General features: G+C 37.4%; 1 protein-coding gene and 1 long non-coding RNA gene across 6 annotated transcripts in view; one reads left to right on the top strand and one right to left on the bottom strand.

Moving 5' to 3' along the window:
• LOC132394008 (aminopeptidase Q-like) overlaps positions 1-24,160 on the top strand; it is a 195,143-nt gene that overhangs the window by 140,559 nt on the left and 30,424 nt on the right. For 3 of the 5 annotated variants that reach the window (XM_059969603.1, XM_059969606.1, XM_059969605.1), the window contains exons 14-20: positions 4,932-5,079; positions 6,349-6,443; positions 7,952-8,062; positions 9,986-10,153; positions 12,135-12,275; positions 21,693-21,768; positions 23,487-23,597. In XM_059969603.1, the coding sequence (XP_059825586.1) occupies positions 4,932-5,079; positions 6,349-6,443; positions 7,952-8,062; positions 9,986-10,153; positions 12,135-12,275; positions 21,693-21,768; positions 23,487-23,597 (850 nt within the window). The remainder of the gene's footprint in view (positions 1-4,931; positions 5,080-6,348; positions 6,444-7,951; positions 8,063-9,985; positions 10,154-12,134; positions 12,276-21,692; positions 21,769-23,486; positions 23,598-24,160) is intronic. The other 2 variants (XM_059969604.1, XM_059969607.1) reach the window with 1 other exon arrangement.
• LOC132394012 (uncharacterized) lies at positions 2,490-16,132 on the bottom strand. The gene is made up of 4 exons (XR_009512137.1): positions 15,544-16,132; positions 12,934-13,107; positions 6,760-6,819; positions 2,490-4,475 (listed from the first exon to the last, which is right to left on the bottom strand). It is a non-coding gene; the product is annotated as an uncharacterized LOC132394012 (long non-coding RNA).

Here is a 24,160-nt window from a genome sequence, read left to right on the forward strand (position 1 = left end):
TAAAATTGGATAGGTATATGGACAAGAAAGGAATGGAGGGTTATGGGCTGAGTGCGGGTCGGTGGGACTAGGTGAGAGTAAGCGTTCGGTATGGACTAGAAGGGCCGAGATAGCCTGTTTCCGAGTTGTAATTGTTATATGATTATAAGGTTATTTTAAACAAAATTGTTGGTTCTCGCAGCAAAGCATTCCGTTTAATCTATCGGTTGACAACCATTTCTGTAGTCTACTGTGAAGGTTCAGGAAGCAGCTGCTATGAGATATAAATTTGGGTATTTGCCAATGCTGTTTCAGTTCTTTGTATTACCACCATGCCATGATTGTTTCTGTGGTCATCCTGTGAGGTGAATTACAGAGGCATTGAAGGTCGGGTAGACTGACCTGTGGATCTTAAAGGAGGAAGTGAAAAATATCTACACGCACTGCATTCTCAGAGTACATGTGGAGCATGTCCCTATCTCCAACTTCCAAAAGGTCTTCTAAGGAAATGTAATTTTTGATGGATATTGTGAGAAGCAAGCACAGTTCTCCTAATAAGCAGTAGGTTACTGTCATCTTGAGCATTGGATCATTCCGGTCAGTGGTAGGAGACGTATGCCCCATGTCCTGTTGGTTGCGCACTGCAGCATTAGGGAGTTCAATGAGGTTCTCTACACATGGAAACAGAATCTTCAAACAAAGGCAGGCACGATTATGAGGATTCCACCCTCCCAAGTTCTCCTTGGTGGGAGGGAGACTAATGTGCCATTATAGACTCTTTCAGAATAGAACATTCATCATAAATCATAAGGATGTCATTCATTGTAGAAGTGATGGCAGCCTATTTATTCTTGAGGTTGTGAATACTGTGAAGGCGTTTCTCACAATCTTCTGTATCTGTATAACTTTTCTGTCCTCAACTAGTCCACATTACCCATCTTCTTCAGTGCTATTCTTTGCCCGAAGGGCTATATCTTTAGGAACTAGGTCCATCCCCTCCCTTTTTAGCTCCTGATCTTAGTCCAGGTGCACGAGCTGCAGCTCAGCTTTGTTTTGACAACTGGTATCGGGTGACCAGCAGCCTAGCAGGAAATGCCATCAAGGACAGTTTGTGCCTGCAATGTCCTTGAGGTGACTGACAGTACTCAAATGTTCATTTGTTATCAAAGCACGTATCCACGTACAACTCTGAAATTTGTCTTCTCCAGATAGTCACAAAACAAAGAAAGAGCATGAACATTGTTCGGAGAGAAACATCAAACCCGTCACCTCCCTGTACATCAACAACCCACCCCCGCACAAAAATCTAACAGAACATCACCCCAAACACCCTCCCCTCGCATAACAAAATAGTAAAGGAATGGGCAATTTTTAAAAATAACCGCTGGATAGAAAAACGATAAGTCTGAAAAAGTTCACAGTCCATAACACAATTGCCCAATCCACAAACACGGGGGGGGGTGGGGGGGAGCTGTTTGATGTTCCTGTCTGAATAACTTTCATGTTCTTTTTTTCTTTGTTTTATGACTATCTGGAAAAGACAGATTTCAGAGTTTGATTGTTGTACATGCTTTGATAATAAATGAACCTTGGAACCATTTTGAACCTTTGAGTACTGTCAGTCACCTCAATGGCATCGCAGACACAAACTGACCTTGATGGCATTTCCTGCTAGGCGCTCAGTCACCCAATACCATCCTACGATATCACCAATATTCTTCAAAAGAGAGGGACACCACATGAGACAGAGGGAACTACTCACTTGCCACAGTCACAGTGATAGGCCACTTACTGACTCGTCCTCCCGCAATGACCCAAAGGCAGGCAGTTGATGCTGAAACTCTTGCTTGCCTTCTGCATTTGCCTCAATGTCTCAATCTTCCTCGAAGCTTTAATCTGTGATTAATGGATGCTTTAAATGGTGAAACCTCCTCCTCCATCTTGCCTCTGTCTTCCCACACCTCAAGAACGCAGCCAATGTAATCGTGGGCCCCTCCAACCCTAGACATCCTCTCGTCTCCCCTCACATATCAGGTAGAAGTAACAGAAGCCAGAGAACATTTACTACCAGACTCAAGGGCAGATTCTATCCTGTCAGACCATTGAACAGGCTTATCACATGCTAAAGGTGTATTCTGCATCATCCAGTCTACCTTGTGACTCTTGCACTTTATTTGTCTCTCTGCACTTCTCTTTCTCTGTAACTGCAACACTCTATTCTTCATTCTGTTTTCTTTTCACTACCTCAATGTACGAGGGGTGATTGATAAGTTCGTGGCCTAAGGTAGAAGCAGATGAGTTATACAGCTTTCGTTACATGCACATGCATTTCAACTCTTTGAGTGATTATGCAGAAAGTTTGAAGTTAATAACTCATCGGGTGATTGATACGTTTGTAGCCTAAGGTAGAAGGAGATGAGTTATTAACTTCAAACTTTCTGCATAATCACTCAAAGAGTTGAAATGCATGTACATGTAACGAAAGCTGTATAACTCATCGCCTTCTACCATAGGCCACGGACTTATCAATCACCCCTCATACTTCTGAATAACATGATAGTGGATGGCACACAAAAATCAATAGGTTCAATATCTTGTTAGAGTCATAGTATCAAAGAGCTCAGAAACAGGCCCTTTGGACCATTGAGTCCATGTTGAACTGTAACTCTGCCTAGTCCCATTGACCCACACCTGGATCATAGCCCTCCATACCCTTCCCATTCATGTAATTATCAAAACCTCTCTTAAATGTTGCAAATGAACCCAAATCCACCACTTCTGCTGACAGCTCTTTCCACAGTCATAACACCCTGAATGTGGAAGTCCCCCTTCAGGTTCTCCTTAATCACCCTAAACCTATAACCTCTAGTTCTAGTCTCACCTAACCTCAGAAGATAAAGCCTGCTGGCAGTTACATCATCTATATCCCTCACAATTTTCTATACCGCTATCAAATCTCCCCTCATTCTCCTACCTCCAGGGAAAGAAGTCTTAGGCTATTCAACCTTTCCCTATAACTCAAGTCTTCAAGTCCTAAATTTTCTCTGCACTCTTTAAATCTTATTGATAACTTTCCTGTAGGCAGGTGATCAGAAATACACATAATACTCCAAATTTGGCCTCAATATCTAAAACAACACATCACAACATCCTAAACAGTTGACAATAATAGACTAATACCAATATTTTGCTTAAGACTATCCAGCAGGTGGATGGGAGTTGAGAAGTTGGTACTTCAGACTGTGGCAAAAAGAGACTGCCTCTAACGATATATGCAAAGATCTCAAGAGATTCTCTTGAGTTTTCTTAACTAACTCCATATCCAAACAGAAGACTAATGACTGGGAAGGTGCACGACATTGACCTTTTGTATTCAATTGTAACTCACACTGCAGTGGATCTGAAAAATGGGATGCATACCCCCTTTCCACCAATACCTCTGCACCAACCATCTCAGCAGGTAACACCAGTACATCACTTACAGTGGGATAGTTTCACACAACATCTCCTCTAGGGGCTTACACCCACATGTTAGTTTGCACATGAACAAGCCGGCAGGTGCATTCACTACTCATTGTTGTGTTGCAATGAAGATAACACTGAGCAGCTTGAACTCATGCAGCCAGTTGTCTGGGGATTGTGATTAAATTTTGCATTAAGCTCCCTTAAAAGAAAAAGTTAGCTACAGAGTGCAGGATTAGTGCATATATATATTGGAGTAATCCATTTTTAGCTGATGAACTTTGTATTATCTCTTTGTTAGCTACTTTTGTAATATTGTTCAGAAGTTCATTTATTATCAAAGTATGCAACTCTGAAATACTTCTTCTCCGGGTAGACATGAAACCAGGAAAGAAAAGAAAGGCAGCACAATGATCAACCCCCAAAATCCCCCACACACACAAAAAAAAAGATCAGGTGAAAAACACAGAACGTTTAAGACTGAAAAAGAAGTCAAAAGTGCAAGTCCACATCCAAAGCACTGAAAACCTGGGTAACATTCACCAGGCACAAGGGCAGACACTCCCCTCTTCAGTGGTAGAGTGATCAATAAACAGGCAGTCAGCGCTCACCTTCTGCATCCCAATGGCATTCCTTGATGTTTCAATCTCCCTCATCACCTTAATCAGTGCACAATGGAAAATTTAATCAGTGAAATTGAGTCAAACATCAGTTTGTGCCCACCAAAGAGTTTTGTGCATGCTGCCTCTGTCTCCCGGAATTCGCTCGGAGACTGCAGAGCGCTGAGGCACCCAAACGATCTCCAAATTTCCACATTCACCTCAATGTTTCAACCTCCCTCATCGCTTGAATCAGTGAACAACGGAAGCCTTAATCAGTGAAATGGAGTCAAACATTGGCTTGCGTGCCATCCCACAGCCCGCTCGCATGAGGTCTGCGCATGCTGCCTGTGTCTTCCGGAATCCTCTCCAAGATTGCAGAGTGCTGGCACACCCAGATGATCTCCAAATAGCAAATCACAGGCACCAACAGTTCTAGAATCACATCCAAAACAAAAAGAAATGTAAAATATATGGTTTCATGATTTACCCAGAAGATGTGGACAAAAGGAGTATTGTGCACAGGTGCCAACTTGACCAGAATACTCAATATTCAATTCTGCACATTTGGTTATGTTTACAGAATAAAAATCAACTCAGTATGCATCCTATCTTGAAAGTAGAATTTTGGAGCATCTGGTAGATAGTTTATAATAAGTGAGGTATAGGCCAATGTAAAGAGCCGCAAGGTATTTCATGTACTTTGTTTGCCACTTCTTGGTAAGTATTTAAGATTTTGTTCCTGGCGAGTTAGTAGGTGTGCTCTTGAAAGTAGCAAGGAACAGCTTGAATTCTAAAAATTAAGATTAACTTTTGTTACAACCAAAATATTGCTACAATGATTCTAGGTTTCCAGTCAAATTTATTCTTATGTCTTATATTACCCAACAGGAGAGGATTTACTGATATTGAAAATGCTTTAGGGACAACAGCATATCTTGCTAAGGAACAGGAAGGTTTGGTCTGGGACCTAGCCCTGGACCAGTTAATACAAGTTGGATTCATAATAATCACAACCTCATCATACGGGCTTTATAAGGTATTCTTTATCCTGAATCTTGTGTTTAGAGTTTAAAATTTAATGATGTAGAAAGGATTGACTCAATGCACAGTCAATAATTTAACCTTCTAATTTTATTAATGCTGATTTTAACTCCTGAATTCAATGGAAATTTTAAAAAATCAAGATCAATTATTTAAAGATCAGGCAAGCCCATAACCTATATGCTTTATACTGTCATGATTAAATAATTAATATTGTGTCTAACTTCAATATCAAAACTATTAATCACATGAAAAAGGAGAATTGGTAGTTACAGAGTTTGAAAAACAGTGGAAAACAAACATAGGACTTTGTGTATGCAATTAGCTTGCACCCATTTGAGCCAATGAAAATGGCACAGGGAACTGGAGCTCACTTGTGACTCTGCTATTGGTGGATTTGGTGCTTACACATACATTTCAACTTCTGCAGTGGCCACTACCAGTTGGAGTAGATAATTAGCTCTGCAGCAGATAATTAACAGTAAGCAAGCTCCTGATTGTCAGAAGACCTTCTAGGGGCTAGAAGATGAAGTGGAAAATGAGGAGAGACTTACATTCAGACGTGAAACTCCCTTGGAATACTATCATGCACCAACAGTAGGAGGAATGAACTAAGGTTTTCCCTGGAGTCAAGTACTTAGAATCCAGTGCAAGAAAAAAAATCATTGTATGGTCAGGTTCAATGAACGGATCTTGATCTCAATCTTGGTCTTTTCTCCCCTGCACCCAGAAAGAGGCATAGCTTCCTTCTAAATACCTTATTTTAGCTATCAGGATTTTGAGTGTAATCCTAGTCCAACCTTTCCTACACTGAGGGGCCCACTAGCATAATCTCAGGTCCCTATCTAGGTCTTCACTGAAGATTCTGATCTATGGTCCAAATCATCCATCTTGATGTTAGGCCCTGATTTCTAATCCATGCCCTTATCTACCAACAATATAAACATTGCAGCTACTGCATACCCAGCATGACCCATACAAAGGGATCTTCTCTACAGTAGGTTTCTACCATCTTGTCAGTAATATTGAAATGAAGCCCAATGCTCAGTGGAGTCTTTCAATATCTAGCTTTGTTCAGAGGTTCCTAATCAAATATATGTGGTACACCGTATATTTACATGTCCAACCATAGAGATGATTCAGGTTCAGCCTGGATTTAACTCTCTACATGAAAACACAATCTTGTCAATTGAATAGTATGAGTTTTGTTCCATAGTGTTACTCATAAATTATATCTTTAATCAAGAATTAATTTTGTTTCTAGAAATACCTCTCCAACCGAATTGCTCCATTTTATTATTATCAGATGAATTTGATCAACGAGGATCTCAATAATATTAAAAATCATGAATTTTTCTCGTAAGTATTACAAATACTTGACTATTGATAAGAAATTAACTGGTTAAGCATTTACTTATTTTGTACCATAAATTCCTTGATTTGTTTGCTCACCTTCCCATCTCATAAGACTATAAGACATAGGAACAGAATTAGGCCATTCAGCTCATCAAGTCTGCTCCAAAAATCCATCAAGGCTGATTTATTATCCCCCTCAACCCCATTCTCCGCTTCTCCTCATAAACTATGACAACCTTACTAATCAAGAATCTCTCTAACATATTGTTTGCTATTTGTCAAGTGCAGATATCCAAGTGCAGATTCTCCTGAAAATTACCTTCCAGTGTTGCTGACAAACAATATTGTGTAGGCTGAATAGGCAGTCAGGTTTTCATTCCTGCAAAAGTAAACACACCAGACAACTTACATCTAATGATAAAAACAAAACTTTCTGAAATTTCAGGTTTCTTCTCAGTATTCTTAAGTTAGTCCTTTGGTGCTCTCTGCCAAATGTGCTCACCTCTTTATCCATAGATCTCTGCCTCACCATTTTTAGGAAATGAATGTTGAACTGAAATCTTTTAGACCAACCATATCTATCACTTCTTTCAAGGTGAAGGCCCATCATTCTTCAGGTAGTTCTCAATCTTTCTCATCAAAATATATTCTTTTACATACATTGATCAATCTCATTCAATGAAGAATTTAAGAGCAGATCTTTTATCCATTAGATAAAATATTTTCTATCATATGGATTAACCCAGGTACCATTAATACATTTAAGGAAACTAGATATGTATGCCATGAAATCTGCACCCAAAGATAAACAGATAATTACACTGCTCAGATCAGTTCTAATTAACACTGATCAGGTAACTTGAAAGGTCTGAATCACCTGGAATGTCCTCTCACAAACCCCAGTGTGTCCTAAGAACTTTACCACTAATTGAGCTATTCTAATAATTCGGTAACTGTATGTGCGGAGTTGTAGGATGACCAAAAGTAAATTAATCAAATCTTAATTTCTAAGCCTGATATTTATTCAGTTTTAATCAGATATAATTTCCCTATTGTTTTGCTATTCCTCAATTACTTCACACACATCAATCAATTGTAAGATCACATATCCTCTTATATCCAATGTTTAAGTGCTCATCCGATATCTCTCGAAAACCTCACTGATTCAGTCTTCATCATTTCTTCTTGTACCAATTCACTCATCATTTTAAATCTGTGTTCCCTCATCCTTGCACCATCTATTAATGCAAAAGCTTTTACTTATTTAGCCATCCAAATATATCTCCACCGTATCTGGTCATACATCTGTGAAAAGGAAAAGAACAGATTAATTCACAGAGATGGGAAGCAATCTGTTTTTGTGGTAGAAATCTGAATTAGGAGCGTTCCATATTTTTTGAAGTGAGAGGTGACAGCCCCCCAATAGGGTTAACAAACAGCTGTTCATTGTAAACAGAGACCCACAGTAAAATAAACACAACTGACTTTCATCTTCTCAACCTATGGTCCAGAAATATATTCTGTTCAACTATGAGGACAGCATGTCTTCTTGGCTTAAAGGACTGTATGGATCGAACATCGAAGCTTTTATCGCAATTCATGAGTGATCCAACGAACATAACGTAAGTGTTGAAAATGAACAAAATAAGTAATATGAAAATCATGGGGTATTATAATCAACATCGCAGAAAAGAATACAGTGAGATGGCGAGGCTTGTCATATTTTTCCCAATTTTAATTTCCCTTCTTTCCAAACCAACAAGGCAAGATAAAATCTGAGAGAGTAGATTTCTATCTGATGTAGCACTGGAGACAGAAAGGAAAAAGGTAGGAAAAGGTCTTGGGGTTTGTGATAGCAAGTCCCTGAAATACTTCTGTGGAAGTACAAGCTCTACTTTTGATGCAGGGGTCAGATTTCTATCTCTGTAATTGCCCAAGACTGAAGTATATGTTTACTTCTTGTTTGGAATTGTTTCATTATTGTGGCATGTACTGGGGAAAAGCTTGTCTTGCATACTGTTCATACAGATCAATTATTACATGTGCATTGAGAATGGGCAAGATCGAACAATAACAGAATGCAGACTAAAACGTAACAGCGTAAGAGAAGGTGCAATGCAGAAACAAAATAAGATAACAAGGTAGATTGTGGGGACAAGTACCCATCTTTTTGTACTTGGGAACTGTTCAATAGTCCTATAACAGTGGGATAGAAATGGTTCTTGAGCCTGGCTGTATATGCTTTCAGTCTTTTGTGTCTTCCGCCAGATGTATGAGAGGAGAAAACATAAGAGGGTGAGGTCTTTGATTATGCAGGCTATTTTACTGAGGCAATAAGAACTATAGAAAAGGTCCATGGATGGGAGGCTGGTTTTGTGATGTGCTGAGCTGTGTCTGCAACGCTGCAGTTTTTTTATGGTCACGGGCAGAGCAATTGCTATCCCTAGCCATGATGTGTGGTGCATCAATAATTATTGGTGAGAGTCAACAGGGACATGCCAAATTTCTTTAGCCTCCTGAGGAAGTAGAGATGTTGGTGAGCTTTCATGGGCATGGCATCAATGTGATTGGATCAGGACAGGCTCGTGGAGATGTCCACTCCTAGAAACTTGAAGCTCAGCACCATTGACATAAAATAGAACTATGGGTACTACGTGCCTTCCTGAAGTCAATGAACAGCTCCTCTGTTCTGCTGATGTTGAGGGAAAGGCTGTTGACATGACACCATGCCTCTATTATTTGAGACACTGCCTATTGAAGTGATATCATATGCAAACATATAGAGTTGGAGGAGAAACTGGTTCTGTACAATCGTGAGTGTCCAGGGAGTACAGCAAGGGGCCTAAGTCTGCAACCTTGTGGAACATCAGTGTTGAGAATAAGTGCAGCAGATAGATTGCTGTCTATCCTTACTGAATGTGGTCTATTGGTCAGGATATCAAAAGGAGATGTTGAATCTCAAGTCTAAGGGGTTGGTGGTGTGTTTTCTTAGAAAATAAGACTGGCCTATTTTAAACAGATAAGTTACCCAGTTTCCTGCTGCAAAAGCAGTCACATCTATTTTATTTCCATACCAGATCATTATAATTAATGCTTTAAATTAAATCATCCCTCTTTGGCAGAGCATTTTCTTTCAAGAATCTGAGAAGTGCATTATTGATGCCAAATAGAGGGTACTTCAATCCTCAATTAGTCTGACGCAGAAATCTTCACACCTAGTTTTTATTTGAAACTAATTGTGAATTGGAAGATAGTAAACATGAATATTTCTGCCTGCCCATCCTTCATGTAAAGATAAGTGTGAGAAATACTTTTAAAATCTTTACTGTTATCCTGTGCTCTCTACAACATGTACTGCATTGAGGGAAATGAATGAACTTGTGAAGTGAATGCTAAATTGCCACTATTGCTTTTTTGTCACCTGTTAGGAGTGTGTGTCAAAAGTTCAGGCATAATCATCAGAAAAGATACACAGATGTTAATTCAATTGGTAAGAGTTTCTAGAAAGTGTAAATGAAGAAAAAATATTTAAACCTTTCTTTCAGATTTCCAGAGTCTCTCAGAGAAGCAATCTTCTGTGGGGCTATTAGAGCTGGCACAGACAAAGAATGGGATTTTGTATTTTCAATGTATCAGAATCAAACTTTAAGATCAGAAGATACGGATCTAATTTCTGCTATGGCATGTAGCACCGAACCATGGATTCTAAACAGGTACAGTAAAATTCTGCTAAATCTTAATCTGACAATTCAGAATCCTAAATGTTCGGCATCTCACTCACTGTGGTTCCAGTTCCAATCTTCCCTCTGATGGGTTGGAGACAAAGTTTACATTTTGTCTTTCACTCACCAGTACCTAGTTCCAAGCTTTCTTGAAACTTACCAAGTTCTGCTTCCTGCATTTGAAACCTATCTGGTTCTCTTTCCCGTGCTCCCTTGAATCTCATCTTTGTTTACAATGGTCCCTTAAACTCATTGTTCTTTTGGTTCCTGAACTTCCTTTACCATCTGTTGCTATGTTTTATTGCCCACCCAATCTTTTGGCCACCTATCTTTGCAAAATGATACACTTATTGTTTAAATTTAATGCAATTTTAATCTTTTTTTAGTTAACCACAGTTGGTGACTTCTCTCTCCAACTGTTTCTCTCTTATTGCAATTTATCTTTTCTTCATACATGTACATATTTACTACCTGTACATATGACTGAAAATTTGGGAGATGAGCAGGACTGATTTGACAGTTGCTGGAGGCTACAGGCACTTGTGTTGTGTGGGAACTCGGTTCACACCAGTATCATTGTATCTTGCAGAGAAACCTGAATGGCTGAATTAAACACCCTGGTTTAACCACACGTTGCCCTTGCTTAGTTTATGATTTTATTGAATTATAATGGTGGGTGATGGTCTTCCAACTCATGAATTGTTCAACTTATGAACAGTTCTTAAGAATAGAACCTGGTCATAACCTGGGAAGGATCAGTATTCGGAAAGATCCCCTTGGATGTCTGCCACTGCATCTCGGCTGACTGATCCCTGAACCTAATTTGTCTGGTCCTTTTGCCTAGCTCTGCTATCGTGCATTACCCAAACTTAAAATAGTAACTTTGCACTCATGCTACTCTCCCTTATGTTTAAAGTTGCCTAGGGAGTGCCTTCGCAATGAGGCCATTAATTAATCCACTCTCATTGTACAATGCCAGTTCTTATAAAGCCTACTCCATGGTTGGCTCTATAATGTTGCTCCATCAAGTGATCCCCAAAACATTCAATAAGCTCCACATCAAAACCACCTTCACCCATCTGATATTTTCCTGTCTCTGTGAAGATTAAAAATGTTCTGTACTTATTGCCATACAATTTCAATTCTCTATTTCCAGCCAAATGAGTTTTACATCTGCTTTCCTGAACAAAGATCAATCCTTTTCTGTTGCAGAATTAACAGAGCCACTCCACCATCTGCATCACCAAGCACCTCCTCCACCCAGGCCATGCTCTCTTCCTGATGCTGCCATTGGCTAAAGGGTAGGGGAGCCTTGGGTCCCACACTACTAGATTGATTCTGTTGTATTTCTTTGTTCTACTATGAATGCCTGCAAGAAAATTACTTTAGGGTAGTATATGGTGACACATATGTACTTTGATAATAAATTCATTTTGAACTTTGAACCTACACCCATCTCCTTTTCCTTCCTAACTGTTATGTCCCAGTGCAGGTCATCCTGCAATAGTCCAAATTATATTTATTTCTGTTCTGTTCAGCTGATACATCTCAAATGCCACATGCATTCATATACAATCTCTAGTCTTGTCAATTACATCCTTACATACTGATTACTTGTCCCTTCTTGTTACAGTCTCTTTATCATTTCCTATATTAATATCTTTCCCCCTGTGGGGAAAATAGGAATGACACAAAATACAGCATCTTAACTGAGATAAGAAACCATGTGCTAGCTATGAAAGGCAACTATCTTTGTTCCAACTCACTTATCCACGTGATAATGTTAGGGATATAACACAGGTTAGTTATAAGTGGGATCCTGGTGTCCTAACATTATGACAGCCAAATGCAGTTCGATAATGTTCTTAATTGGGACCTTGATTCATGATATGACTATGAAAGTTGATGTTTGATATTCTGTACATAAGAGATGATCAATAAAAAGATGCAACTTTTCATTTTATTTCTTCAGATATTTACACTATACAATGGATGAGTCCATTTTCACTGGGAGTCAAGTTAAGAGGGTTCTTAAGTCTGTTGCAAGTAATCCCATTGGTCGTTTTTTAGTACAGAAATTCATAAAAGAGAACTGGCAAGTTCTTCAAAATATGTAAGTAAACATGCTGCAGTGTAAGCTTCACCTGATCCCCTTAAGTTCTTTGAAGCATGATCTGAAAGAAAAACGCATCTAATATTTTTCCAATTTTCCACCATTTATATTTGGCATCAATTATGAAATTATGTTACCAATTTGTTACAGAATAAAGATAAAAATATTGGAAATAATACATCTGTAATAAACATTTCTCTAAATTCATATTTTAGTGGAAAATCATTGTCTACTTTCCAGATTTGCAAGTAAATACTGATAATAACTCAAGCGACTTAGTGCAAATCTGAAATACCTCCATGAGGTGGAATTCCTGTGTATAGTTAATAGTTTGTGGTAGATTTGATAATTATATTTGTGGATTCCAACTTCCTACTGCATTTCCCCAGAACTTGCACCAGGGAGTCAGCCCAAATGCCTGAGTCAAGTTGGACAGTGCAGGAGTCTAATAGAAACAATTACCTGTAAGGGACCAATGAAAATGTTTTAGTCAACTCAATGGTAGTCAAAGGCTTGTTGTTTGTCTGCAGCATAGAAGGATAGAACATGTTATGTGGCAGATGCACATGCATCAGGCCTCTTACTCTCACTTTATTCATTTCATTGAGTCAGGGGTATTCGGTAACTTATTAAAGCTGATGGATTGGATGTTACTTACCCAGCTCCTCAACTTTATGCAAAATGTAGCCAGTACCTCTTACGCGAGGAAATCTGCAGATCCTGGAAATTCAAGCAACACACACAAAATGCTGGTGGAACGCAGCAGGCCAGGCAGCATCGATAAGAAGAAGCACTGTTGACATTTCGGGCCGAGACCCTTTGTCAGGACTAACTGAAAGAAAAGATAGTAAGAGATTTGAAAGTAGGAGGGGGAGGGGGATATCTGAAATGATAGAAGACAGGAGGGGGTGGGGTGAAGCTAAGAACCCCCCCCCCTCCTTTTTTGTTCTCTCTCTGCGCATCACTCTTTGCCTGTTCTCCATCTCCCTCTGGTGCTCCCCTCTCCTTTTCTTTCTCCCTAGGCCTCCTGTCCCATGATCCTTTCCCTTCTCCAGCTCTGTACCCCTTTTGCCAATCACCTTTCCAACTCTTAGCTTCACCCCACCCCCTCCTGTCTTCTCCTATCATTTTGGATTTCCCTCTCCCCCTCCTACTTTCAAATCTCTTACTATCTTTTCTTTCAGTTTGTCCTAACGAAGGGTCTCGGCCCGAAACGTCGACAATGCTTTTCCCTATAGATACTGCCTGGCCTGCTGTGTTCCACCAGCATTTTGTGTGTGTTGCTTGAATTTCCAGCATCTGCAGATTTCCTCATGTTTGCAATATTTCTTTGTGAGGTTTTCAGTGCAACACCGTGCAGGCAAGAAGAAAAACAAATCTGCAAATGCTGGAACTGTCAGAAAAAAAACAAACAGTACTGGAGATTTGCAGGTCAGAAAGCATCGGTAGGGAGAGAAATAGGGTTTTTCTTTTCGCCCATTGAACTGCCACTCACTAGATATTTTATGGGTTTTTTTTGCATCATTCTCTGTAAACCCAGGAGACTGTTGTGCGTAAGAATCCCAGGAGATCAGCAGATTTTGAGATACTCAAGCCATCCCATCTGGCACCAATAATCATTCCATGGTCAGGGTCACTTGGATCACATTTCTTCCCCATACTGTAAATAAAGTGGACAACAAATGCCCTTTACCAGAGTAGAAATGGCTAATGTGAGAGAACACAGTTTTAAGGTGATTGGAGGAAAAGAAAATGGGGGATGTCAGAGGTAGAGTTGTTTTCTACACAGAAAGTGGTGGGTGCATGAATCCCACTGCCAGGGTTAGTGTTAGAGGCAAGTACATTAGGAAGATTTAAGAGACTCTTAGGTGGGCACATGGGTGAAAGAAAAATAGACGGCTCTGTGGGAGGGGCTAGCTTGATCTTGGAATAGGTAAAAGGGGCATTGAAGACCTGTACTGTTCTGCGTTTTATATTTCACTGATCAGACAGCATCAGGTGAAAGAGAAAAAGAGATGAGACTATAAGTAAGTCATGCTTAATCCCGAATGTCTGGAGCTCATAGCCCGATGGCGGAGGCCTGTCCTGGAGTTGGAGCACTGTCCGTGTGTGTGAATGGAAAGGAGAGTGGGGGAAAGGAAAGGGGCTTGTTATTGTGTTAAGGGGTTATTGTGTTCCATGTTGTTCTGCCGAGTAACTTTGGCATGCTGTGTTGGCACCAGAATTTGTGGCGACACTTAGAAGCTGCCTCCGCACGTCCTTAAGTGTGTCGGTTGTTAATGCAAATGACGCATTTCACTTCATGACTCTATGACCATATGATAAATAACTATGAATCTGAAGAGAATACTCAAACAGATGATACCTGCTCTGGGAGAAAGATTTCTGTTTTTTCTCTTCGCTCCTCTGTTCTGCAGTTTGAAGCACATTTGATGGTTTCAAAACACAACTTTTTTCTACAAATTCTTCCTGACCTGCTTGACAATGTAAGTGTAGTGAAAACTCTCCAGATTTTGGCATTGACAAGGTGTCCATAGAAAGGAGTTTGCAAGGTGGTTTGGTCTGAGAGAACGTTTGCCATGTGCACTAACCAGCTGAATTGCTGATTACCCAAAATGTTTCACTTCTATTGCCCATTACTGCAGTGATTAGAGACAATATTGCCTTTTAGAGCATTTAGGGAAGCAAGTAAGAGTTGATTATTTTCTCTGTACCTAGGGTTATAGATGTATTTTATAACAAATCAGAAAAATATAAAGTTGCATTACCTTGTCATTATTCCCGAAAATGCTGTCTTAAAAGTTATACTTGAGGTCAGCAGGAAACGCTGTACTGTTTCAGATTCGCTCCATAACCTTTACTTTTCTTAACCTATGATCACCCTTATTTAACTTATTTGTACCTACACCAAAAGATGCTTGCTATTTTCTTGGACTTATCTTTAAGAGTATATTATGAATTTTTGAAGAAATTAATACAGAAATGGTTCTTAGATCTAAAGGGCGAGAACCCGGGAAGAATTCTAACGGAAACGGGAAGAAAAAGCAGACCGATCCTAAGCATACTGAATTGACTTATGAAATGTTATTGGAGGTTTTAAGTCAAAAATTTGAAGAACAACAACAAATTTTTAAACAAGATATAAAGGCTTTTCAAGATTATATGGATAAGACGGATTCAGTAGTTAACCAGCAGCAAGTTCTTATCGCTACTCTGCAAGAGGATGCCCGAAAGCGAGACTTGATAATTGAAAAACTGTAGAACTTACTTTTGACGATTAAACAGGTGGAAACACTTAAAGCCAAGAGTGTCAACTTTGAGAATTGGTCCAGAAGACAGAACCTACACATACTTGGTCTCCCGGAAGGTATTGAACAAGGGGACCCCTCGAAGTACTTTGCTCAACTTTTAAAGGATGCGTTCCCTTCTGTATTCCCAGACAGTCCTCCGTTACTCAATCATGCTCACAGAATTATGCGTCGATCACCAAGTGCTTCAGCTAAACCACCGGTTGTAACTGTCCGATTTCATTATGTGCATGTTAAAGAGCAACTTATTCGTGTGGCTCGGCGTGCAGGGATGGTCAAATTTCAAGATCACAATTTTCGATTAGTAGAAGATTTTAGTCCAGAAGTAATGAAGGCAAGGCTTCTTTTTAAACCTCTGATGTCTGAATGTTATGAGAAAAATCTAAAACCTGCGCTCTTATACCCTGCGAAGCTTAGAATCTCGCCTCCGAATGCTCCACGTCGGATTTTCCTTTCTACATCTGAAGCGAGAAGCTTTCTGAAGGAGAACTTCCCTACTGCTACGGACACTCATTTCTAATAAATGAGTGATTTTGATCGTGCAAGATGGTTTTTATTTCCAAAACCAGATTTTGTTTCTGGCTATTGGCGTAGGTTTACTCTATATTTTATACTCTAGTTAAAGTTTTTTCTCTGTGGGGCTTGGGAGGATACTAAGTTTACTTGTCTTCAATTTAGGTGCTTTTTTAAAAATTCTCTTTCTTTGTATCATATTGTTATTGTATGCTTAATTTTGCACTGTATTAATGTTCCTCATTTTGATTTGGGGTTTTTTAATTTGTAAAATGTATTAAAAAAACTAATTAAAAAAATTTAAAGAAGTTTTTTTTGACATACTAATCTTTTTATTTTACTTACTTCAACCACTGTACTTTATCTTTGGTTATTATTATTAATCCTTCGAAGGTGAATTTTAAATCCTTCGAAGATGAATATTTTTTTTATTAAGATGGCGTTTTTTTTCTCTAAAATATTTTTGGCTTTTTTTCATGATTTCGCCATTTTTTTTCTTTCGTCTTCTTCCTATAATGCTTCTCTTATCACAGTTAAAATTTTTTTTGGTTTGTTTGAGTTTTAACCCAATTTATAAATTACTAGTGATTATATTCTTTTTGTTTTTTTACTACCAATTATATTAAGAAGTTTGGTTTTAATATAGTGATTATAATTTCTTTAGAGTTTGGGTGGATTTTTTTTATCCTTTATATACGGAGTAGTCTTCTGCTGATATGGGGGTAGATTTAGTTTCATCTTTCCCTTTTCCCAGCCTTTCCTTGGCTGAGGAGGTCTTTTTTTTCCTCTTCTCGTGGAGGGTGGGAGGTCTTTTTCTAAATTTTATGTTTCTTTTATCAGTTTTTTCATTTTGGCTGATTTTGAACTACAAATGTGTCCGCAATGTCGTCACTTCCGGGTCCGCTCCTTATTTTTGTTTCTCTTCCGGGTGCATGAGGTTATAATTTGGTTAACCCTTTATATACCAAAGGGTTGATTTTAGAAATATGGCTCAGACCATTAATTTTGTCTCTTGGAATACTAATGGCTTAAATCATCCAATTAAACGGAAAAAGATTTTCAAAGTATTCCAAAGACTTAGTGCTCGTATTATTTTTGTACAAGAAACTCATGTGAGGAAAGAGGACAATTATCGCTTCTTTAGGTTTAGGTTTAGGTTTTGGAGGGGTCAACAGTATCACTCGAATTCGAATGCCGAAGTAAAGGGAGTTTCAATTTTTATTGACTCCTCTATTGCATTTGTCCAACATGATATCTTTTCGGATCCGAATGGTAGATTTTTGTTAATTAGTGGCTTACTTTTTAACAAAAAGTTTGCTATGGTTAATGTTTATGCTCCAAATGTGGATTGTCCTGATTTTTTTAAGTCCTTATTTACTTCTGTACCTGATCTAAATGAATATAAGTTAATAATGGGTGGTGACTTTAATTGTTGTTTAAACCCTTTGATGGACAAAACTATATCTACTCAGACTTTACCCAATAAGTCGGCCACTTGTATTAACTCTTTTTTGATTGATAATGGAATTTTTGATATTTGGAGATTTCAGCATTCTAAGGACAAAGAGTTTTCTTTTTTCTCACATGTTTATCATTCCTACTCGAGAATTGAGTATTTTTTTATTGTCTCTTGTTTTATTCCATCGGTAATTGGTTGTAATTATGATATTATAGCCATCTCTGACCATGCTCCATTAAAACTTTCTATTAAATTTACGGATACAGCTTCTAATGCTAGACAATGGCGATTTGATTCTACCTTACTGCAAGATCCAGACTTTATTAAATTTATGAATGAACAGATCAATTTCTTCTTTTCAATTAATTCCACAGATGATATTTCTTGCGGAACACTTTGGGACACTTTTAAAGCATATATACGTGGACAGATTATCTCTTACTGGTCTGAGAAAGCGCATTAAGAAAGAAACTCTTTTATTGGTTGATAAAATTAAAGAGATTGACAAGAAATATTCGATCACTCCTAGTAAGGAGCTTTACAAACAAAGGGTTGAACTTCAAACGGAACATAGTTTATTACTTACATCTTCGATTGAAGATCAATTAATGAAAACCAGATCTGATTTTTATATACATAGTGTTAAATTGGGTAAACTGTTAGCTATTCAATTGAAGAATGCTTTGGTTAAACGTCAAATTACTAAGATCCATCAGCAGAATGGGGATCTGACAGTTAACCATGATGAGATAAATAAATCACTTCAAGATTTTTATACCTCCCTGTATCATTCTGAGTTCCCTCAAGATCGTAACACCATGTGTGATTTTCTTTCTTGGGAAATTGAACTTTCCAAAATTATCATCAGATGATCTTTCAATATTAGAAACTCCTATTACGGATGCAGAAATTAAAGGGGTTATTTCCTCCATGAATTCTGGGAAAGCACCAGGTCCAGATGGGTATACAGTAGAATTTTTTAAATGTTTTTCCGCTACTCTTTCTCCTCGGTTATGCAGGGTTTTTGAAGAAGCAATTAGATTGGGCAATTTGCCACAATCTTTTTATAGAGCTTCAATTTCTTTAATATTGAAGAAAGATAAAGACCCTTATGACTGCACATCCTATAGACCAATGTCTTTATTGAATGTAGATTCCAAGATCTTTTCTAAGTTACTGGCATCCAGGCTGGAGAAGGTATTACCCCAAATTATTCCGGAAGATCAAACCAGTTTTATTAAAAATCACTATTCTTTTTTCAATGTTAGGACGCTATTGAATATTGTTTATACTCCTTCACATAGCACTTCAGAATGTGTTATTTCATTAGATGCTGAGAAAGCATTTGATAGAGTTGAATGGCCATACTTATTTAATGTGCTGGAGAAGTTTAATTTTAGTCCGACATTCATTTCCTGGATTAAACTGATATATCATACTCCAGTAGCCTCGGTGCTTACTAACAATCAAAGATCTCCCTTTTTTCGTTTATTTCGGGGTACTAGACAAGGCTGCCCTCTTAGTCCATTATTATTTGATATTGCTTTAGAACCCTTGGCAATTGCTATCAGAGAATCACAGAACATTTTTGGTATTAATCGTGGGACAGATATACATAAGTTATCAATATATGCAGATGATTTATTATTATTTATTTCTGATCCTGAGAAATCCATTCCTGCAGTTTTATCATTGTTGGCTCAATTTAGTGATTTTTCCGGGTATAAATTAAATCTTAATAAGAGTGAATTGTTTCCTTTAAATAGACAGGTTCCAATTCATGGAAATTTACCTTTTAAATTAGTTAATGACTCTTTTATTTACTTAGGGATTAAAATCACAAAAAACTATAAGGACTTATTTAATGTTAATTTTTTACCCTTAATCGATCAGATTAAATGTTTGTTTACTAAGTGGTCACCACTATCTTTATCTCTGATAGGTCGGATTAATGTTATTAAGATGGTTATTTTACCCAAGTTTTTATATATATTTCAAGCAGTACCAATTTTTATTCCGAAATCTTTTTTTGCTAATGTTGATTCAAAAATTTCCTCATATATATGGCAGAATAAAAATCCTAGGTTAGGTAAAATATATTTACAGAAGGCAAGGAAGGAAGGTGGATTGGCATTGCCTAATTTTAGATTTTATTATTGGGCAGTTAATATCCGATATTTGATATGTTGGTTAAAGGATTGAGATTTATCTTTTAGCCCTCATTGGGTGAACCTGGAAATTAAATCTGTACAAGGATTTGCACTGGTTTCTATTTTAGGGACTTCTCTTCCCTTTGCTCTTTCTAAATTGCCGAAACGAATTGACAACCCGATGGTTAAACATACTTCACATATATGGTTTCGATTTCGGAAATTTTTTGGGTTGACTCAGTTTGTTTTAAATATTCCTATTGTATCCAATTGTTTTTTTTTATCCTTCTATTATAGACCAAGCTTATTCAGCTTGGAAGACTAAAGGATTACTACGATTTTCCGATTTATTTTTGGATAATTGTTTTATATCTTTTGAGCAATTATCTAATAAATATAATTTGCCTAGATTTCATTTTTTTAGATATTTACAGATTAGGAATTTCTTAAATACTGTACTTCCTACTTTTCCAAATTTTGTGTCTTCAGGCATTTTGGAGAATTTGTTTGAACTAAGCCCTTTTCAGAAAGGGCTAATATCAAAACTTTACAATATAATTATGAAAAAAAATATATATATATAATTATGAAGATACATTCAGAGCCCTTTTATAAGACTAAAAATGATTGGGAAAGAGAACTTAACCTTACTATCCCTATTGAGAATTGGATAAAATTCTTCAATTAGTTAATACATCATCTATATGTGCTAAACATTCACTAATACAGTTTAAAGTTGTGCACAGGGCTCATATGTCCAAGGATAAATTGGCTCATTTTTATTCCTATATAAATCCTATTTGTGACAGATGTCATTCTGAGATAGCTCATATAATAACTCATATGTTCTGGTCATGTCCGCTTTTGGAAAAATATTGGAAAGATATTTTTGATATTATCTCTGCGGTATTGAACATTGATTTACAACCTCATCCTATTACTGCAATTTCTGGTTTATGAATCATGGACTCTCTCCATTTATCCTCTTCCACTTGTCGAATGATTGCATTTCTTACACTAATGGCTAGAAGATCTATTTTGTTGCTCCTACTGTATTTCATTGGTTTTCTCTAACTATGTTATGTCTAAATTTAGAAAAAATTAGAAGTGGTGTATTTGATACTTCTATTAAATTTGAAAAGACCATTTATTCAATATTTTCATATGATGTAATATGACCCTGTTCCAGGCCTATTTGATTTTCCAGTTTCGATTTTATTTATGTTGAGAGGATCGGAGTTGACGATACTGATGATTTTGTATTTTTGTGAGATATCATAAACAACCCTTTTTTTTCTTTTTCCATTTTTTCTTTTTTCCTTTTTTCTTTTTTTTGTTTTTTTCTTTATTAGTTACTAGATTATTAGATTAGTTTTTTTGCATCAATTTTTTTCTTTTTTCTTTTTTCTTTTTTTATTATATATTATGATATACCTAGGTTTGCCTTGTTTATTTGTATATTGTATCATCTATAATTTGGGAATACCCATTTATACTATAATCATTGCTTATGTATTCTTTCATGTTCAGTTGAATTGTGTATGTTTGTAATCCCATTATCTATATATCAATTTTATTTTGTTGATATTAATAACAATAATAAAAGAATTGAAAAAGGAAAATAAAAAGTTATACTTTTCATAATCTCCATGTTTTAAAGTACAGCCCACAAATATACTTGTGGAAATATGATCACGTTCAGTGCAATTGATTAATCACAGTGGGTATATGTGCTGATATTGGAACTTGTATTCTCACCTAAACAGCAGAGCAGTCCACAGTTCAGTGTCTCTTCTGAAAGACAGTAATTCCAGAAATGTGATAACTTCTCAGAACAAAGTTGGGCATGATTCTGCATGATGTGTTTAAAAAAATGTAGATCGAGAGTATAATCTTGCGACCGTTTTTTTTAAATGGCACAACTGAGACAAGTTGATACTAAACACTTTTCAGTTAATATTATAATGATACGTTTGCCTTTCTGTAGGTTTACAGAGATTTATGAATGGGAATTTTTATCCTGGATACTGATTGATATTGTGCCTGACTTTGAACACCCAGAGGTATGAGATACTATATGATTACTATTCCAATACCCATAGCTAAAATTTCAAAGTAAAATCAAATGTATAGTTACTGAAGGTAGAAACTGCCTAAATCTTGAATCATTGTGTCAGGGTCATGAAATTTCTCAATGGTTTCCACATGGATTGCAGGAATAGATTTTGATAATTACTAAGAAACAAATATTTAGCATATAATCTGAGGGGGGAGGGGTTATCTAAAAAAATCATTTTATTAGTCTCTCGACCCCATATGTTATTTGCCAGTTTATTAGTGAAAATCCTTCACAATGTGGAATTGTTTTACCTCATCTGAAAATGAAAATGGCTGAACACTACAACAGCAGATAACAGGGTTAAGGGTAGAAGCCCAGTTGTCCATCAGACTGAGAGAATGGCATGTTTATGCCACCTCCTATCCAGCCTTTTTCCTTGGCACTTCTATCATGATCAACCCCCTCTGGATTTCAGGCCAGTCCCGCTGGGTAACATTGAAAAGCCAGAAACACGATGGTTCCTAAGCAATTTGTAAAGTTGAGGATATTTCTGGAGGTGTGGTAGACCAAAATTCAGGTTCTACCACAAATATAATAACACCAATGCTCTGCTACAGTGGGAACAACACTGTTGATGATCTACACTGGAAACTGGTCCCCAGGGCCTGAAAGTTCTCTCATATACCCGGTTTTTGTCCTCTTTGTGAAGGAAATGAAAACCAATAACAAGACCCATCAGGATAATTTTCCTTAGGCCTCCTATCATCGAACTTTGGTCCAAACAAGCCTGAATTCCCCAGCTCCTTAGAGCTCATTTGTCTGTAATTCCCCCTATGTTAGCTGCATCAGTGGTATGTCATTTCTCAATAGTTTCAGCTCGTTCCCAAAGAAACTAAATAGATCTTAAAACTAACGTAGCAGATTGGGAAGTGCAATCAAAGCATAATCAGTGAAGTGCAGACAGTTGAAATTTGTTTGGGTAAATGTCACCAGGGATGAAAGAAAGATTAAAATGCGAGGGGCTGGAGTAAAGGGGGGGAAAGTGATTTGGGATGTAAGGGGGGGATGAAATGGGTCTTTAGATGAGTATTTAAAATGGCACTTTAACAGGGAAAAATTTTGATACAAGCAGTGCATTTTTGACAATTTAAGTGTTAAAGGTGGTGTTGAAACTGTCTAAGCAAAGATTAGAGTTTTTTGTGAGGGCCAAAAACCTGGATGAGATCTCAGTTGTAATATTGGCTTTTGGTCAGGGGAAGATTTATTAGGGATGATATTCTGTAACGGAGTGTGCCTAATGAGCATCAAGATAGACAGGAAGACTAAATGTGGCAGGTGCTTCTGTAGAATGTTGTTGCACCATCAATAACTCACACTGAGACGTAAGGCAAGATATCGGCTTTTATTGACTGGAAGAAGGAACCAGGAGTGAGTGTCTATCATACAATGTCTTGGAGACTGAGGCCGAGCATCAGGCCGCAGATCTCCTTTATACAGGGGCCTGTGGGAGGAGCCACAGGAGCAGTCAGCAGGGGCGTGTCCAGACAGGCACATAGTTCACCACAAATGTAAAATACACAATGGGAATCTGTACCAAGAACTCACGTACACTACACAAAAGCATTCGGAGTAGCCAGTTTTATCTATTGGCATGCTATAGACAATTTTCATTTATAAAGCACTCTTACATACATCTCATTCCTATCTTTTTATATTTTACAGCTTCAACAATTTCTCGAAAATTCAGAGGTACTATTTGTTGAAATAACAAAAAAGAATTTCAAATGGAAGAAGGATAATTATTCTAAAATTCACAACTGGTTGGCTAAAAACGTACGTGCCAGTTAAAGCATTTTTTTAAAATATAATCAAGTGTGCAAAAGTGCACAGACTAAAGTAAACCCATCTTTTTTCACAAATAATTCTTACCTCCCCATTTCTGTGCACCAACTTCAGTCATGTTCTTGTTGATTCCCACCCACTCCATGTAGAATTTTCCTTTAATTTTGTTATATTTCTTGGCAGGTATTGTATTGAAGTATAAACCAGGCTTTACTATTATTTCCTTTTATAGTAGAACATTTCTTTAAATAACTAAGATTTAAGACAAAGAAAATTAGTCAAATCTCCTTTTTTTTGAATGTCACATTTGATGTTTTGATATTCACCTGCGAACTTTGTAAAAATTATTATTCTGTATATGAAAAAGACTGTATACACTTCTTAACTAATTCAATTAATGCCTTAAAGAGCCAAATAAAACCTCTCTTAACTATATGCTGTTGTTTGCAAAGGCAAACTTGTATCTCAGCTGGCTTCTTGATGTACCCAATGATTTTTTTTATAGGTTTATCCCTTATAATCCCCAAATCTCTTTCCTAATCAACACATTTACT

The sequence above is a fragment of the Hypanus sabinus genome, chromosome 5 (genome assembly GCF_030144855.1).
Source record: "Hypanus sabinus isolate sHypSab1 chromosome 5, sHypSab1.hap1, whole genome shotgun sequence".
In the NCBI taxonomy this organism is placed as follows: domain Eukaryota; kingdom Metazoa; phylum Chordata; class Chondrichthyes; order Myliobatiformes; family Dasyatidae; genus Hypanus; species Hypanus sabinus.